The sequence below is a fragment of the Andrena cerasifolii genome, chromosome 6 (assembly GCF_050908995.1).
Source record: "Andrena cerasifolii isolate SP2316 chromosome 6, iyAndCera1_principal, whole genome shotgun sequence".
NCBI lineage: Eukaryota > Metazoa > Arthropoda > Insecta > Hymenoptera > Andrenidae > Andrena > Andrena cerasifolii.
In genome coordinates, this window is record NC_135123.1 from 11,308,355 (window position 1) to 11,325,608 (window position 17,254).

At 43.6% G+C, this 17,254-nt stretch overlaps 2 protein-coding genes across 12 annotated transcripts; both read left to right on the forward strand.

The window, feature by feature from the left end:
- Positions 1–69: 69 nt before the first annotated feature.
- On the forward strand, positions 70–8,248 carry LOC143369594 (uncharacterized). Its single transcript, XM_076813738.1, is given in 7 exon segments — positions 70–110; positions 112–174; positions 2,230–2,639; positions 2,728–3,164; positions 3,240–3,543; positions 3,624–3,729; positions 3,817–8,248. Coding segments are annotated over 7 exon segments (1,638 nt in total). The 3' UTR covers positions 4,094–8,248.
- Positions 8,249–8,533: 285 nt separating this feature from the next.
- LOC143369588 (interference hedgehog) lies at positions 8,534–17,027 on the forward strand. Of its 11 annotated transcripts, none has more exons than XM_076813718.1 (9): positions 8,534–8,876; positions 12,044–12,124; positions 12,227–12,478; positions 12,565–13,545; positions 13,619–14,461; positions 14,533–14,658; positions 15,201–15,220; positions 15,258–15,344; positions 15,415–17,027. In XM_076813718.1, exons 2-9 carry the CDS (start codon positions 12,055–12,057, stop codon positions 15,574–15,576), a joined length of 2,541 nt encoding a protein of 846 aa, XP_076669833.1. In that variant the 5' UTR covers positions 8,534–8,876; positions 12,044–12,054; the 3' UTR covers positions 15,577–17,027. The 11 variants fall into 11 exon arrangements, 8 of the variants coding, with proteins under 8 accessions (XP_076669833.1, XP_076669839.1, XP_076669841.1 ...); XM_076813719.1 differs by lacking the exon at positions 8,534–8,876 and adding an exon at positions 9,268–9,749; XM_076813720.1 differs by lacking the exon at positions 8,534–8,876 and adding an exon at positions 9,270–9,438.
- Positions 17,028–17,254: the final 227 nt, after the last annotated feature.

Here is a 17,254-nt window from a genome sequence, read left to right on the forward strand (position 1 = left end):
CGGGTAAACGGTCAAAGTGCGATACATCGATGTTCGAGATGCAATACAAGATGTTTCGGCAACCACGTGATGACGTCAAAACATGGCGTCTCAATCAGCTGGGTGTTGTGTAGTGTGCTTGAGATGCCCGTCTTTAGAAAACCAACGAAGACTGCCGTCTGTCTACTCGAATACGTGAGTTTTTTTTCCAAAACGTCGCAATGTTTCGTTTCTCGCGTTCGCCGGTATTGTGACAGGCATTCAACCCCCGGCGCCAGACTTACGCCAGGTTGAAATGCGGAAAGACGCAAAACGCTGTTTCATTTGTTAAACATTCCGATCGGGCTACTGTCTAAAAGTTCGGCCAAATCGTGGAAACGCTCGCCAGCGTTTCGCCAGGGTGATCGGGGACCCGCGAGCACGCGATCGAGAGGTTTTCGCCCCTAAAAATCTCGCGTCCCGAATGATGACGCGTACGTAAAAATACACGAAAAATATGGTTGGTAGCGAAGCTTTCTCGGTGCGTTCGAATCCTCTTCGCCGAATCTACGTGGAATATGCCTCGTCGTTCCGTTCGACGATTAGAAAAAGCTCGTCCTCCCTCGGGCACGATGTTGATACCGTGTGCAACCGATGCCGTGGCCATTTTCATGTTTGCTCCAGTTTCGTAATCATCGTCAACTCCATATTTGAATTCAACAAGTAACGCAGCGGGCATGTTTCGTCTGTTTTCGAATTCCTCTGTCGCTTCACGTGGTGGACAGCTCCTATTGACAACGCGTTCCATCTCGATTCTCATCTATTTCCCCGACGCGTGAAAAGGCTCGCCCGTAAACGTGGATCCCCTCGAAATCGAACGTCCGCGAGAAAATCTGTTTATCGCGTTCTCCACGTATCGACGGGCGATCCCTGCCCGAGCTCCCATTACCGTGCGATTGCGAATGCAGAATCGGAGGAGGATTTTTGGAAACCGTCTCGCGAACAAGTTCCACGCTGCAGCGTTGTGTAGCCGAACATGGGGCGAGAAAACATGTTCGGAGAGCAGAGTGCGCCGAGGCCGACGCCATTTTTTCGAAAACGATTTAAAAGTGCACCGTCGCGACAGAGAATTGTGTGAAATGGGACACGAGTGTAATACCTGCACATACCGTCAGGACAGGCGGGGGATACCAGGGAAGGTACCGTGGAACGCGCCGATTCCTTTAAAACTTTATTTTAGATTGCAATGTGTTCCGAATGGCACGGCCATTTTGTCGCTTATTAGTGGATAAACAAATGACGAGGCTGGTGCTCTGGCTTCGAGGCTATAGGCGCGTCACATGCGCGAAATTCAATTTCACTTGCTAACGCGACCCTTCCTTTAATTATAGTATTCCCATATGATACCAAAAATAGGAAACGAACGAACCAGACGTGCAACCACCGCTTTCCCCGTCTTTCGTTACGTTCTTTTATCCCGACGATCGTATTTGCGCTTCGTCCTCCACCGTCGAAATCTGTTTTTTGAATTGCGCGCTATATGGGTTGCTCGTTGAATTCTGTAGCAAAGAATATATTTTGCGAAACATTGTGGCCTGTACACGTGACTGATAATGGTGCCACGTTTTTCCAACAGCGAGAGAGGAGTCTGCTTCCATAAGAAGAGTATCTGCGACTAAATGTGTCGTTGACCGTGCTGCGAATCGTTTGCAAGCGACGTGCCAGTGCAGCGCGTGCGGCGAACAGCGGTGAATGCATTTAGGTGTTCGTCGAACATGGTTAACAATTTGCGAACAATGTTCCCGCACGCTGCGTACGTTGCGTGTCGAAATGTTAGCATCGAAGGGGTTAGAGCGAATCGAGGCGTCGGGGAAGCTAGGTGTGTAACCACGTTCTCAGGACTGCGACGAAGCTGTCGCATGGCAACAGCATTTCTGCTTCGTTGCCGGCCGAATTATCGGCGCTTATCTATTTCTCACCGCTTCACAGATTAAACATCCTTTCTCCTTAAAAAAAGAATAACAATAAAACACGAAAGAACAGTTTTACGATCGGCGAGCGACCGCACTTTTTGTACCTCGCATTTTTCGCCTTCCAAGATTTTATTTCCAACGAAACTTTATCGTAAATGCCGATAAAGAAAAGATAGAATGATTGTTGAACGCGTGCTGTGGGATAATGGAATTTTTCGTGGGCGATATTTTGTAATTTCGAAGAATTTTTTAGGTACGATTTAAGATGCACAGCTTTGCTTCTTTTTTTTTCTTTCAGTGACGAAGAAGGTACTTTATTCGATATGCCTCCAGATAGACCAGACGCGTCAGGTGTAGAAACTGGGATAGGACTGAATAGTACTCAAGTTTTCAGTTTCGGCGAAACAGTATACATGATGAAGGAAAAAGAGAACGCAAGTGCTTTTGTTGAAAGTAATTCGAGCGACGAACTCCACGAGGAAATCTCTATGTCCGAGAAGTCCGTCGAGAAGAACGGTCAGTTGGACGACGATTTGACTTCCCTGAGCTGGCTGCACCAACAAAATCTGTTAAAGGGTTTGGATATTTCAAATCCCTCCAAAGACATTAAGAACGAGAATATATTAAACAACAATGTCTGCGACGACATGGCAGACTTCTCCGAGAACACTAATTCCATTTCAAGTTTAGACGATGGTTACTGTCCAGGTAATTCTTATGTCTTCTTATTTTATTCTTAAGGCGCATAACGGCATTAACGGACTGTTACCATATTTCTCTTTTCCCTCTGTTACAGCAGATAATAATAGCAAGATAAATAATTCAACCTCGCATGGTCATAGTCAAAGCTTTCAACACTCGAATAAGAATGGCCAAAAGTCGATGCAAATCTTTCAGGAGTCGGCAAAGAATCACTACAATTCTTCGCAGAATAACCAGACAAAGATTTCCCTGAGCAACAATAATCTACCAGTTTCGAATCGGAACAAACACCCCACGCATATACCGTACGATCCTCACCTGCACAGAAACAGTAAACCACCATATTCATTTTCCTGTTTAATTTTCATGGCTATCGAGGATAGCCCTGTAAAAGCTCTACCAGTCAAGGAAGTGTACGCCTGGATATTGGATCACTTTCCGTATTTTAGGAATGCTCCCACTGGATGGAAAAATTCTGTTAGACATAATCTAAGCTTGAATAAGTGTTTTCGTAAAGTGGAGAAAGCTCCAGTAAGTATCTCGCGGAGCGTTCGCCGCCTGAGTTTTAGATCGGAGATCATTAGTAACGATCGGTGTTTATTTCAGAACTTAGGTAAGGGCTCATTATGGATGGTAGACGCCCAATATCGTCCGAATTTAATACAAGCGTTATCTCGTGCCCCTTTCCCCCCTCCGACTGCTCAAACTTTATCATCGCCAGAAAAGCCGCAAAGAAAGAACACAAGCACCCGACTTCCAGATCCCATTCTCTTCCCGTACCTCTCTAAAAGACTGGCGTCGAGCAACATCACCGATAACGCGGAAACTGAAGTAGATAGTGATGTAGACGCAGCGGCTGCTGCCATGCTTTCCTTCAAGCACGGACCTATTATTTTAAATCATAATAAAGGTAACGCCCTTTGTGATCTCTGTACCTGCGTGCCACGATCCGCCAGCTGCCCCCAGTGACTCATCCAAATTCTCTTGCAGATCGTAAGCGAAAAGTGCCAGAATCCGAGAAGTTGGTTCCAGTGATCACTAGGAGCTCCAGCGAGGACCATACTTATAGTTGCATTACCTCAGTGAAACCAGAAAGGTAGGAGCGCGGGCGCATTAGAGATCGCGAACGAGACGGGGGCGCTACAATGCGAGTTACACACGTTCCCCGTATTTACTTCCTCAGCAAATATCCGAGCGAGGAAACGAACCCGGACTTCGACGAGCAGCGGAAGATAGCGGAGGGCGCCGACGCGCTCCTGAATTTAGCGGGTGTCGCCACGGCGGTTAGTCATAGTAGGACACCTCACGCGCAAGGTATTAACTCAACACCAAAGTCCGAAGGTACGTCAAAGCCGAAGAAGCGCTCGCCTCCAAGCGATTACTCGAGCCCGCCCGAGAAACGACGCAAGCATTGGCCAAAGTGGAGTGAAGGAAAGCGGTATTTAAAGCAGATTATATAAAGCTTTCGGTTCGCGTCTATGTAATAGCATCGCAGACCTTTCCCACTTTTCTTTCGCGGTGTCGTACAAACCAAACATTTTTCGAGACTATATATATACATATATATATATATATATTTTCACTATCGGTTATCGCGAACGACAGACTTAATCTTACATCGCTGACAATGAATCTATCGTCTTTCGAGCACGGCTAAAACTATTAGCGAAGATTTGCATCGAAGTTATTGCCATTTTTAGGCATGTAAGAAGAGGGAGTGCGAGAGGAGCAATGTGTTCGCGTTGCGTTGAAAGGAAACGGCTCTGTCAGGTGCATTTCTATTTAACGAGGAGAGACGGAAAGCGAGAGGCGGGAAGGATAAAATGGAAAAAAAATTGGCGGTCGCTCAGGGTTTAGAACTCGCTATATGCCAAAATGAATTCAGTAGCACTAAGCAACAAGCAATAATAGAAGGGTAGTGTTAACAAGTTACTTTTTCAGCATGTTACTAAAACATGATACAACTAAGAGGTTCGTGGAATGTCAATGGAGGGAAACACTATCGCGTACTAAACTAAACGTAACGATAAACTTTTTAGACCTGTTGTGACGATTATACATATTAATTCATAGAGAGAGTTTAATTAATGATAATAGAGTTCTATATTAGGTTTTTGTAGATATGTATAGAGATATAATTGATATCTATTCGATAGAGAAATTGATAATATATTTAAAAAAAAAGATTATATATATATACATACACACACACACACACACACACATATATATATATACACACACAAACACACACACACACATACACACGTTCATGTTCACCACGTGCTCATTCATTACACTTAAAAATACATCTGGTCATGTACGCAGCTGTATGTGTGCAAAAGAAAAGTCGTACCGCGAGAACTATTCGCTAACGAGGGGGAGGAGAGGGCACACAAATGTCGAGGTACGCCAGCATGGATTTGAAATGACGAAGATATTATCATTTCATGCCTTTTTCTACTCTCTTTGTGGCTTTTGAGATGATTTTGAACAGTGCTGTACATAATGGTAGATCCTGTAATGTATGCACAGACCAGTTTCAAAATTTTGTTAAACGGATCAGCGCGCGCCATGTCGGATTGGTGGCTCTGATCGGAGCGTAAGGTATAAGAAGAGAGAGGTAATCCTATTTTTATAAAAAAAGAAAATTAAAAAATATAAATATAAATCCATTACATTAAGAACTTTTGCGAATACCTGATAAGCGGCGAGAGGATGTATAATACGCGGCGGAGCGCGGATATCGATCAGGACTGGTCTTGTATACATTAATTGTGTAGTTCTATATAGAGAGAACGTATATATTTTTACAGGGCACTGCCCGCGTGATAAAAGCTCTTCCTAATAATTCGCTAAAAGAAACACAGTTCATTAGCTTAAAACCATTTACTAATTGTAATCATAGTAACTTGCGACACTACAAGCACAGCATGGTAGCGCAGCCTGAACGATTTTCATGTTCTTTCTTTCACGATCACATGCCATATATAATTTTAAAAAGAAAAATTTCGACGGATCACGGTGTACAATCTTTTTTGTTTCGTTTAAGTAGCGAACGATGTGCGTGCGCAGGCGAAGGTACTCGCTCGGGGAGAACTTGGGTTACCAATTTAAAATGGCGAAATTTTAAATCGGAGACGATTTCTAGTCTTACGACTATACGTGTACACACGAAAGGGAAACAAAAGGAGGTATCAGTTGTTAGGTCGTAAATGATATTTAAGCGTCACAGTTGCAAATAATGATAAATCGTTACCTGTAATATTATTATATGTTACTGCTGGCTCAGATCTATTCATGCGCGAGACTCCTAGTTATTGCTTTTAAAGAAGGTGCAATTTAGTTTAACTTAATTAACGGGGTACATTGTCTATTGTCCAATGTTCAAATATGTCTGGTTACGTTTGACATTTTAAATTCACCGCGTAGTAAATTAATTGAGTTAATGGCTGCGATCTTTTGCCCGCGGGTCGAATGTAAAATCCGCTCGAGGAAGCGATGTCGCACTCGGAGGGCTACGGTAATCCGAAATCCTTAGGTGTTCACGGGCGGGAAAGGTTATTGATTAATTTAGCGTACCGACTGGGCGATTAAAAGTACGGTAAATTTAACGGACAATTTATTGACAGGGCGCGCTGCCAAAACTTTTTATGTGATTGTAGCTGGTCGGCTACAAAGGGAATGATCCGAGATAAGGGTGCGAGGAAGAATGCCATGTTATATACGATGATGAAACTTGAAAATTTCCTTCAGAGGAATGTACACTCCTTTTGTGTAACGTAAAATTATGCTATTCAGCGTGCATAAATGTATATTTATATGCTTTGGAGAAGCGCGTGCTCAAGGCGGGGCACCATTTTTTCGAAATTTGTATGCATACGAGCAGGACCAGTTTTTTCTTTTAAACGCTTACGTTTCTCTATTGTCTGTGATATTATTGCAAAACTAAACACGCCTTATTGTTGTTGTTATACTTTGGTGAAACAGAAGTTTTAGAGCTTTATATAAGTTTTATCGTTTAGAGGAAAAGTGGTGTTCATCGCACTTTTTGATATTATTAAATTGGCATTCTTGCTGACACCTTTTAACATTCTAATTTTAGGTAGGGAAACTGGCATCTTCAAATTAGGAATACATTATGTATTATACATATATATATATTGAAAGTAATATCACAGTTTTCACTATTTGTTGAAATTTTTAGAGTAGCTTTTATTTGCTACGACTGAAGATCTGTTCTTCCATGTAGTTTATTCTAATGTACTATCAATTAGGGGGTGGGATGCCATTTATAATAATAGTAATGTAGCTAATCGATCAATTACAAATTAGAATAATCGATTAGCAACACAACGTAAAGCAATACACCAGTAATTCCTGACACTTTGGCGAAATACTCTAGTCAGCCGGTCCTTGGAAAACATTTAGTCTTTAAATACCGATGTAATGCTTGCACATAATAAACTAAGTACGAGGAACGCTTAAATAACAGTAACTATGATACAAAATACATCACCCCGTCAAGGGCTTTCCTTTTTATGTGAATTGCCACCGATAGCGCACGTGCTTTAGAAACACCAAGCTCTTTGCGCGACCATTTAACGCATGCCAATTATTATTTAACTAGATGTTATATCATTTCTTCTGTCCTGTTAAACGTGACCGGCTGACTCATAGATACAAAAAGAAGTCATCGATAACTAGGAACACCAAAAAGAAACTCGAGTGTGCGAAGCAAAGCATGTTTCATCGCGACCTAGCCACGGACAATCAAAATGTATAACATGGTGTTTAATTTTGCTTCCATTTACATGACATCGTGCCAAACGCATAAATCATTTATTTCGAGGAACAGATGTTAATTTATATGTATATCTACGAGCTGTACATTGTACGAATTTTGTTGGCGTAATATGTAATATTATTATTATTATTACTTATATTATTATTAATATAATTATTACTCATTTTAAACAAAATACACTGTAAAATGTTTGTTAAGTTTTTGACCTTGCTTATATAATTGAGTAAAATATTTAATATTTTAGATTGTAACCGAGACAGAACTTTATTAATGAAAAGAATACGAAAAATCAAATGTGAGAGGAATCAATTATTTAAAATTAACCCTCCGTGGTCACACCTTATAATCACAAATTGGTCACATGGGGTTTACTGCACCCCAGCGTCATTTTTCAGTTACCATTTTTGTATTTTTCAATTTTTTAATTTTTTAGTGATAATTGTACATTCGTAGTACTCATACAATCAAACTCTAATGATATAACGTCTTTTGATATACATAACTAGGTTTGTAGTTCAAGGAGAGCGATTTTCCACAGTGTGGAAAAAAACATATTTTTTTTTAAATTTATTTTTGCCATAAATCCCCTTTGGAAGTCGCAAAGGCGCAACATTTGAATTCGCAAATTGCCCTGGGGGTGCGATACACCCCGTGTGACCACGAAGGGTTAACAACCTTCTCGAAACACATAACACGCACGTACGATCGTGAACGAAATAAAGTCGAATGCAAAAAGAAAAGAAGTGTAAGAAATGAAAGAATAGATTGTTATTGATTGATGTTAATTTGAATACAATATATTTCTATATTTAAACTCTTAAATTATTTATGTCTATCATACAGCGCGCTCGGAAGAAAACGTTTCTTTCGAGGAATCATAATTGGCGCGTTTTCTGATTTCAAAAGCGGCTCAGCACGCGGCAAATTTCCCGCGCGAAACATCCGTACGTATAAAGGAATAGTTTCTATATTACAATAACGATTTAAATGACCGCGTGCGATGAAGTACACGCGGAATAAGAGCTGCGAGCCATCCTTCACAGATTTTCTGAATTTCAGGTGAAGCCTGGTGATCCGTTCACCGACTTCTATGCCCGCGATTCGAATGCAGCTCGGTCACGTGATCCTCCCCAGCTGTGTACCAACTTGCACGCGCGTATACCTAGAACGGAGCACACCTTGTTACTATACTTTATCGCGGTTCAAAACCTGTCGGTCTGCATTCCAGTGTGCTGGTGGACGCCAAGCGTCGTGTGCTATAGGAAATCGAACCGATCGAGGCGAGCAACGATCGCCGGATAAAAAATGAAGTGATTCACCGGCACGAAATACGACGAGCTGATCGTTTCCACCCTCGAGGAGCATCGTGCCACGTTCACGGGAAACCCGATAGATTTCGAACGGAAGGATCGTGCAGCCGGATCGAAGGAAAAAGGGTGAGTGTGTGCCTCGGGCACGATCACATTTCTTTCCTTCCTCTCTGTCGCCGAACCTCGGCATGCTTTTATTATCATGCTTCGCGAGGCCCCGTTCCAAACGATTCCAAGCGAAATAATTTAAAGACGATCGCGAGCACATCGGTAATAGGTGTTCGATCACTAAAAAGGCTCGCTTGTGGTGTCGCCGTGCAGGATCACCTGCCGGAAGGGGTGAGCCGCCAGTGTTTTCAACGAGATTTCGAATGCGCGATGGAATGCGTATCGCGAGCGGCATCCGAGCTTCTCGTAATTGGCAAAATTCTCGTTCGGATAATACCGCGCTGCTTAATGCGCCTGCGTTCGAGTACATATACATGTTGGGTACGCTTTGATTAAAGCTTGTTAAAGGCTTTCGCGATACGCGCAGTAATCCGGTCGAGCTGTCAACCTCCCGGCGATACGTTTTCAAATTTGCAACGCGTGCAGTAGAGGCAGTGGATTAAAGAAAGTGGGAGGAGGGTTATCTCTTGCCGGTGTCACTTGATCCAGAGAAATGAAAGGGCATCGGCGAATCTCCAAGGTACTCCCCAGTAAAAATGGGGCGTTGATGGTTGAATATAAGTGGCGGCTATGGGAAGAAGATTAAAATAGCGTGTGACACGTATACGGCTAAATATTCGTCGCTCGTTTTGTCTAAGCGATCGCCGTGCATACCGAGCACGAGGATTAAGACCTGCTTTGGTCCTCGTATCGAGCTGTGAAACACGCCACAAAAGAGGAATGAACCGTTCGCGTGATTAATCGCCGATCGCCGAAAGGAAGGGTCCACTTCTCTCGAATCTGTTCGACCAACGGGAAATCCGATCTTCTTCCTGGTTCCTGTTTGTACACGTAACGAGACACTGCATTTCCCTCGCACACAAAATTTAAAGCTTCCAAGTAGGATTACAGATTCAGAACGATTACCAAATAGAGATCGTAGATCGATGCATGCTGTATGGAATTAATTCCAAAGATTCTTCTGCGTATTCTCGAGATAAAATACTCCACTTTCTCCTGTAAACTATAATTGCATTCGATCACTCGCGAGGTCCACGCCGTTGCGTCCAAGCCGATCTCCAATTCTATCGTACAGATCTCCGAACGTTTTGGTGGACATAACAGAGCAGCAGGTTGTGAAAGTGGAAGTCGATTCTTAATCCTCGAGGTCTCCGAGAGGATCGCGCCGCGTAAAAAAGATTTCGGAATTTGAGGTCCGGTCAACGACAGGTTGTAGAAACAAGTCTAATTCTCGTTCAGCTGTCACGGTTGTCCACAACACGCACGCACGCGCGTGTGTGTCGCGTAACTCGGGTGGCATTGGTTCGCCTGTAAGGTTAGGTGCGCGAGAGGTATCGTTCGCGCGCGCGCGCGCGCGCGGGGTGGAGGGGATTGACAACCACTGCTTTGGAATTCGAGTTCTTTATTTTTACGAGTGGCAACGTCGGAAACCAGCCTCTTTCGAGCCCTTCTCACCTGTTACATACCGCCGGCATTTATGCTACCATTTAACCAGAAGTTAAGAGTCCTCCTGTACATAAAACACGTTAAACTGCCTCGGCAACGGGCCAAACGTGTGCTTTTTGTACCGTGATTTCGACTCCGATGAAAAATGCCTCGCTTCCACGGCGAATCCTCGAAGTAAGCCAGCTCGTTTCCGCAGAATGCACGCGAGCTGGTCGTGAGAGGATTCTCTTGTTCGCTTTCTCCTAGGCGGCGAAATAAGAACAAAGGATAATGGGACTCGAATCGATTGTAGTCTATATTCCAGTCTAACCAAAAATAAAGCGAAATCCTTTGAAATGGAATAACCGGCACCGTTCGGTCCCGCGCGTGCCGCAACGTCGATGTAAAGAAAATATTGCTTTTTCGTGGGGCTGAACATACTCGGTAGGTGAGCTTCGCGAGGAAAAGAAAAGAAAATGAACCGATCGCTGTATAAAAGTGTCGCGTAGGCGAACGGCGCAGTGTGCCCCGTGAATGGATCTGCCTACATGTAGCGCGTGTTAGCCAACAAATAATTTCCATCGTTCCTGGACGTGTCGGTACGGTTTTCTGATTGTCACTTGCCGACGGCCAGGCGTCCACACGTGGGTGGAAAGCGGTGCGCGCATTCAACGACGGTTTTCGTCACCGTATATGGTCATTTTCGTGTTGTCATTGTGGCACCTCTCCTCGGTTTTGTCACGCTGCAATCACGGCCAAGCTGTCCTCGCCTCTTCGTCGTATTTCCGATGGGATATTATGATTATGATTGTCGGACGATCCATCGTGCGCCGCGAAAAAATAACAGAGATCCTTCCACCCACACCGAATCGACTGATTTTGCTTTTTAGGTGATGGAGGGGGGGAAGCGTTTTACGTGCATGCACACTCATTAATATTTATTAACGTACAGCTGGCTTTTTATTGCCGCATCGTAAAGTATGATTACTATCACCCTTTAAAACCCTATCAAAATTATTCTTGTTGACTGTTATGTATGTCACGTTGTAACTGGGGTTGCACCGGAAGCACTCAGTTCTATGAATATTAGGTTAGGATATATGTATTTGAAAATGATTAACTGCAAAGTCTTATGGAAATGCAGAGTATTTACTGCGAAATATAAACAGAGAATTTTCAAACAATAGATCGAAGAAATATAAGGAATGGAGGTTAGGTATAGCCTATAGGTAAAATAATAATAAGTTTTACTATGCTTGCTTTCTTTTATTAAATTCTACCTTATACAATTGATGCGGATGTTGTATCGTGCATAAATATTATCGTTCAAAAATAATTCATATAGCGGTGTTCTGCGCACGATGCCCCTCCATCGTTCGCTTCTGGATAGCCTTGATTGGCGAAGTTATTAGCGCGGGCAGCAGCTTTTGACTCGAACCACGTTTATGATATGTCCGAGAAGGGGGGCGATGTTTTTATGCCTTGGTATTTGCAGCCGCGCATCAAAACTAGAGCGAAAATGCGTTCTATTTCCACGTGAACTCTCGCCGTTCTAAACTTAAACAGGCTTGCCGGGCATTAATTTTAGTGGGCTCTCGGTGGCGCCTCGATTCCCCGCGAGTTTTCGTCCCACCCTGAACCAGGTCGGAAAAACGACCATGCGAAGCAGAAATATCCGACTAACTCTTCCTTCATTGCAGAATGTGTCAAGATGCGACCAGTGCCTTCCCTATGTGGCCTCGTCACAGCCCTGCTCCACGTCCTGGCCAGCTTCGCCCATGGTAAATAACTATTTATAATACCCTTATTTTAAATAAGGCGAAAAGACGTTCCGGCTCTTTACGTTTGAGACGAATGGTTGCACTTACATTGTTCTTCCACAGGGCAAAGAGAAGAACTAGGCATGTCCTTTTCGCGACATCCTCAGCCTCTGGATGCACCTCTAGGAGACGACGTGAATTTTGAGTGCAATCTCAATCTAGCCGCTGAACGCTTCTCGTGGTGTCATAGGCCACTAGGTTCAGAGAAATGGTTGCCAGTTTTTCATACACCCATCAATGGCAAGATCTCTAGATACGTAGTCAATTTTGATAACGAGACGAAAGCCGGGGATTATCGCTGCATAGCTTTTTATGGTAGGCATTCCAGCGATCGCCCGACTTCGTGTGATCTTGTTTCGTAGAACGTAGGATTTAAAATTCACCTTCTGAACTCCTCGTAGGTTCCAGCGGTTTAGCTTCCGACCCAGCACGACTGACGCTTGCTACGTTGCAGAAGTTCTCCGACAGGAGCAACGTTGTTATAAATGTCGCGGCAGGGAATACCGTGCCTATCACGTGCCCTGTGCCTTACTCGGCTCCAGAGGCTATAGTTCAATTCTATAAAGACAATAATCCCATACAGAACGTTAACAGCAAAACCATGATCATTGAGAGCGTTAAAGCATCGGACAGTGGCTCCTATTACTGCACCGCTAGTAATTATATAACCACTCAGATATACACCAGTAATCACAAGACCATCATGAACGTGCACACGAATCCTAGTTTCCAGACGCCATATTTCGTCAAGCAACCGCAAACTGAGTATAAAGTCCTGCGGGGCAAGAATGTGACTTTGGAATGCTTCGGCGCTGGTTATCCGGTACCTAACATTGCGTGGAGTAGATTGGGTAGCCCGTTACCGTCGAACTCTGTAAGAACATCGATGGGTTTGATGATAACCAGCGTCCAGCCAGCTGACAGAGGGGAGTACGATTGCATGTGGATGAGCAATGGTGCGCACATCAAGTCTCTGATTATATTGAGAGTAATGGAGGCGCCAAAGGTGATCAGATCGCCAAAGGCATCCACATTCTCCGAGGGTGGCGAGCTGGAGCTGTCGTGTATGGTAACTGGTGAGCCACAACCGAAGATCGAGTGGTTGATCAACGGCGAGTCCATGTTACCCAATGACAACGTGGAGGTTAAAGGCTCCATGCTTCGCATATCCGAAGTGGAGAAGAAGCACGCTGGTATCGTACAATGCGTCGCAAGTAACGAGTACGGCTCTGACTCCGGCTACAATCTGTTGAGAGTGAATCCGAAGCAACATGTCGGTACGACTGAATCGAGGCCGGATTACGGAATTCAAAACTCGCGGCACAAGCACACCAGGGGCGGCGGGAGGAGGAGGAGCAAGGAGGGAAAGCGAAAAGGCACAGGTAATTGAATACATTTAAATACTAACGAGGTGTAGATAATCTGGATCCGTCTAAACGTGTCTCGTGTTTTCAGCGGTGATGGTGCCGCCGAATCAGCCGAACGTCACAAGGCTCTCGGATGTGTCCGTGATGGTCAGGTGGTCCGTACCCAAGAACACTGGATTGCCGATTCAATTTTTCAAAGTTCAGTACCGGGAACTTGGTCAGAAGATGAACGGCAAGCAGGCGAAGTGGATGACCGCGAATTCAGAGATACCGAATCACATACGGTCGTTCGAAGTGACCGACTTGCAGCCGAACCACACGTATCGATTCAGAATCGCTGCAGTCTATTCGAACAACGATAACAAGCCGAGCCCGAACTCCGTCCGTTTCCATCTGATTAAAGACGGAGGATTCGAGAGGAACAAAATGCCGATACCCCTGCTGACGAACACCGAAGCTCTCGGGCCGCAAGAGGTGTTGCTCGTTTGGCAGAATCCAGATAAATCGGCGGACATCGATGGCTTCTACGTGTACCATCGGGCTTCTAGTTCGGCTGGCGACTATATAAAGACCACGGTCGAAGGAAAGGATTCCTTCAACATAACTATATCTCACTTGCAACCTGACACAACGTACGAGTTCAAAGTGCAGAGCTTTTCCGTGGGCGCCGCGTCAGAATTCTCGCAGATCCTCGGGCAGAAAACGAAGAAGCCCGTGATCGAGCACAACGATCACGACAACCGTAACGACCACGGTAGCAATCTAACGCTGGACAGTCGCGTGAGGCCAGCCGACGATAGAAACGCGAACATGTACGCCATAATTGGCGGTGTTCTCGGCGGATTGACGCTCCTGGGAGGATTAGCAGCGGTGGCAGTGGTGTACAAAAGGACTAAGCACAAACAAAGCCGAGAATCTTCTCAGAGCGAAGGTATTCGTGCTTCTTAGCAACGGTGTAACTCGTAATTGCGATACGCGAGGTTCATATTCTTCTATTCGCAGGGAAACCGATAACAAATGGACGAGTAATGAACGGCGGGGTGACCGACTCCAAGATAAATATAACATCAAACCCGCTCGCTGGTCTCGATACGTCTGAGGATATAATACAGCCTAAGGTCGGTATTTGTAAGTAACAATATCATAGTACTTTTGCTCTGTCTCAGAGGAAAAGAATGACTGATTTCGACGAAGCAAATATACCGTCTGCTCTGTTTCTCGAGCATAAAAACAATTCCCTAAGGTCATTCAATTTTCCCCTTGAAGTCAGAGAATTCACTTTGGCGAGCATAAACCGTAATCTTAGTCGCGTACGTGGCCACTTCGCGCGCCTCCGTTGTTTGCACTGCGATCCTTCGTACTGTTGCGTGTGTGTGTTCTGTTAAGTTGTAATCCCTAGGCGGAGTTTGTATCTGGGAATCATTATATTTCTCTGCACTGTTAGCAGAAAGCCTCGTCCTATAGAGCCCAGCTTCCATATCGAGTCGGACGGCGAATTCCGCGTAGGGTTACAACAGTACGCCTCGAATTTTGGCACGTTCACTTCTGGTGGATGACTCGGCTCGTTCTATTTTAAAGCGACTTGCATTTTATTTTTTTTCCCCGCGCCCTATCGCCGCACGCGACTGCATCTGTGTATTTACATTTGACTAACGTGTTTCTGCTTTCAGACTATTATCGATACATATTAAGGAAGACTAGTCTTTTCTAGCTTTAGCATTGGTCGCGTGTGCTGCTCTCTAATTCCTACTCGCACTCTCCGCACTCTCTCTGGAGCCGCTTTTCTTTCGTTTTACTTTCCGAACACCACACACGTACGTAACTGTAGCGCGTAGCCCATTTGTGATCTGAAAGAAGCGAACGAACACGCATGTTTCTAAACAGAGCGGACAACAGTCGCCGATGGAAATGGCCTCGTTTCTAAACGGGCAGAACAACAACAGCAACAACCATAACGGCAGCGACACAGCTGCCAGTGACGTGAACGCATCGCACACCGAGCCACCTCTGCATCATGGATCACAGCCGATCGAGCAACCCCTGTGAACATCCGGATTTGCCCAGGCTTCGGTGTCGCGCCAGGGCGCATCAGTTCCATTGTAACAGAAGAAGCATGCGCGAACAACTGTTGCCCCGACGATGCTTCTTAGTGAGACTTGTAATCGTTACTTATAATAGACTTTAGTCACATCTCGGATCACAACGAACAAACTGTTGCTAGACATTTACAGGGTGTCATGATACGTATGCTCAAATACTTGGATTAATTACAAGACAGGCGTTCGTCCAGTAATTGTATATGTTACGCATACAACTTTAAGTCTTTCTTCTCCGCAGGATAGTTTTCTTTTGAAAGCTCAAGATAGAATAAGAAATTGTTAATTGACCAGGAAGTGGGTACGTTGAAATTCCTGATGTACCTGCTCTCGACGAATCTTTCCTTTTATTCAATGTCTCTGGCTGTACCCACTTTATGGTCGACGATAAAACTTGAGGGATCATGTGAGCTCAAAACTGAATGATTTGTTTTTCTTCTGTGACATCTACTTTTTATCACATACGTGCAGCTTTATATTAATTTTACCCCCAGGCAGCTTTTTACCGTTATCGCGTTCCCTAATTTAAATTAATCAGCGTCCATTATGTTACTTTGTAAATACGCGAAATAATTAGTAGTTACGTCGGATTAAGACGCGCACGAAATTGTGCCTGAAAGAACAGACAGCTGTGCCACGTGTTTTATATTATACAAACGTCTTAGGGTTGTCGTTGGTATCGGAACGTTTAAATATTCTTTAATCATTGATATAACATTATTCTGAACGAATTGAGATTGTGTCATTATTGCACGCGTGTACCGTACTTTTTTGGTACATCGTCATCATTGAAATTGACAGCTCGGCATTGATAAAAATCGCTACTAGAATAATAGGAGTAACGAACCGTATGTCGCTAACAGTATTTGTTACGTAATATCGCGAAGGTAACTTATAATAACAGTATTTCTCCTAACTTCGAGTTAAATGCAATAATTGTTTAGTGATCGATATTGTATTCCTAACGGTAATCAAGCTTTACGATAATTACGCCTACCAATCTGACAAACGTACGAAACTTCTGCGATTTTATTAGTTGGAATTTCGACACGAGAAAAAGACAAACAAATCTGTAAATAAGTATTTGTAAAATTTTTCGGCGATACGTTATTTTATATATACGCGCGTATCTTTAACGTAAACTTAATTATTTAAATCCTTTGTACTTTAGGAAAAAATCAGCACAACGATCTGCTGTATGGAAGGAACAATTTGTTAACGGAAGAAGGAACAAATTTTGTATATATTAGAATGGTTTAGATTTTGTGAAGGAGCATATGTGCCTTAAATCTTGCCTATACAAAATACTGTTAAGATTAATTATTTATCTACACCTATGTATGTATATCGACATTTTATGTACTTAATTTTTTTTTTAATAAACATTCTATAAATCATAAATATGTATTGTTATTTCAATTTAAAAAATATGAAAAATTAACATTTTCAACCCGAAGAAATGCCTTAATAAAGAGAACAGTTCAAAACACCAATGTAAATGTTCATCAAGCAAAATTAAAGTAAGAGAAGTCAATAATTAATTCCTTCGTGTGTAAGTCGGCGCAAAAGCACGGTAATTGGGACACCTACCCTAGTTCGTCCATTCATCAATTTAACAAGCGCAAATA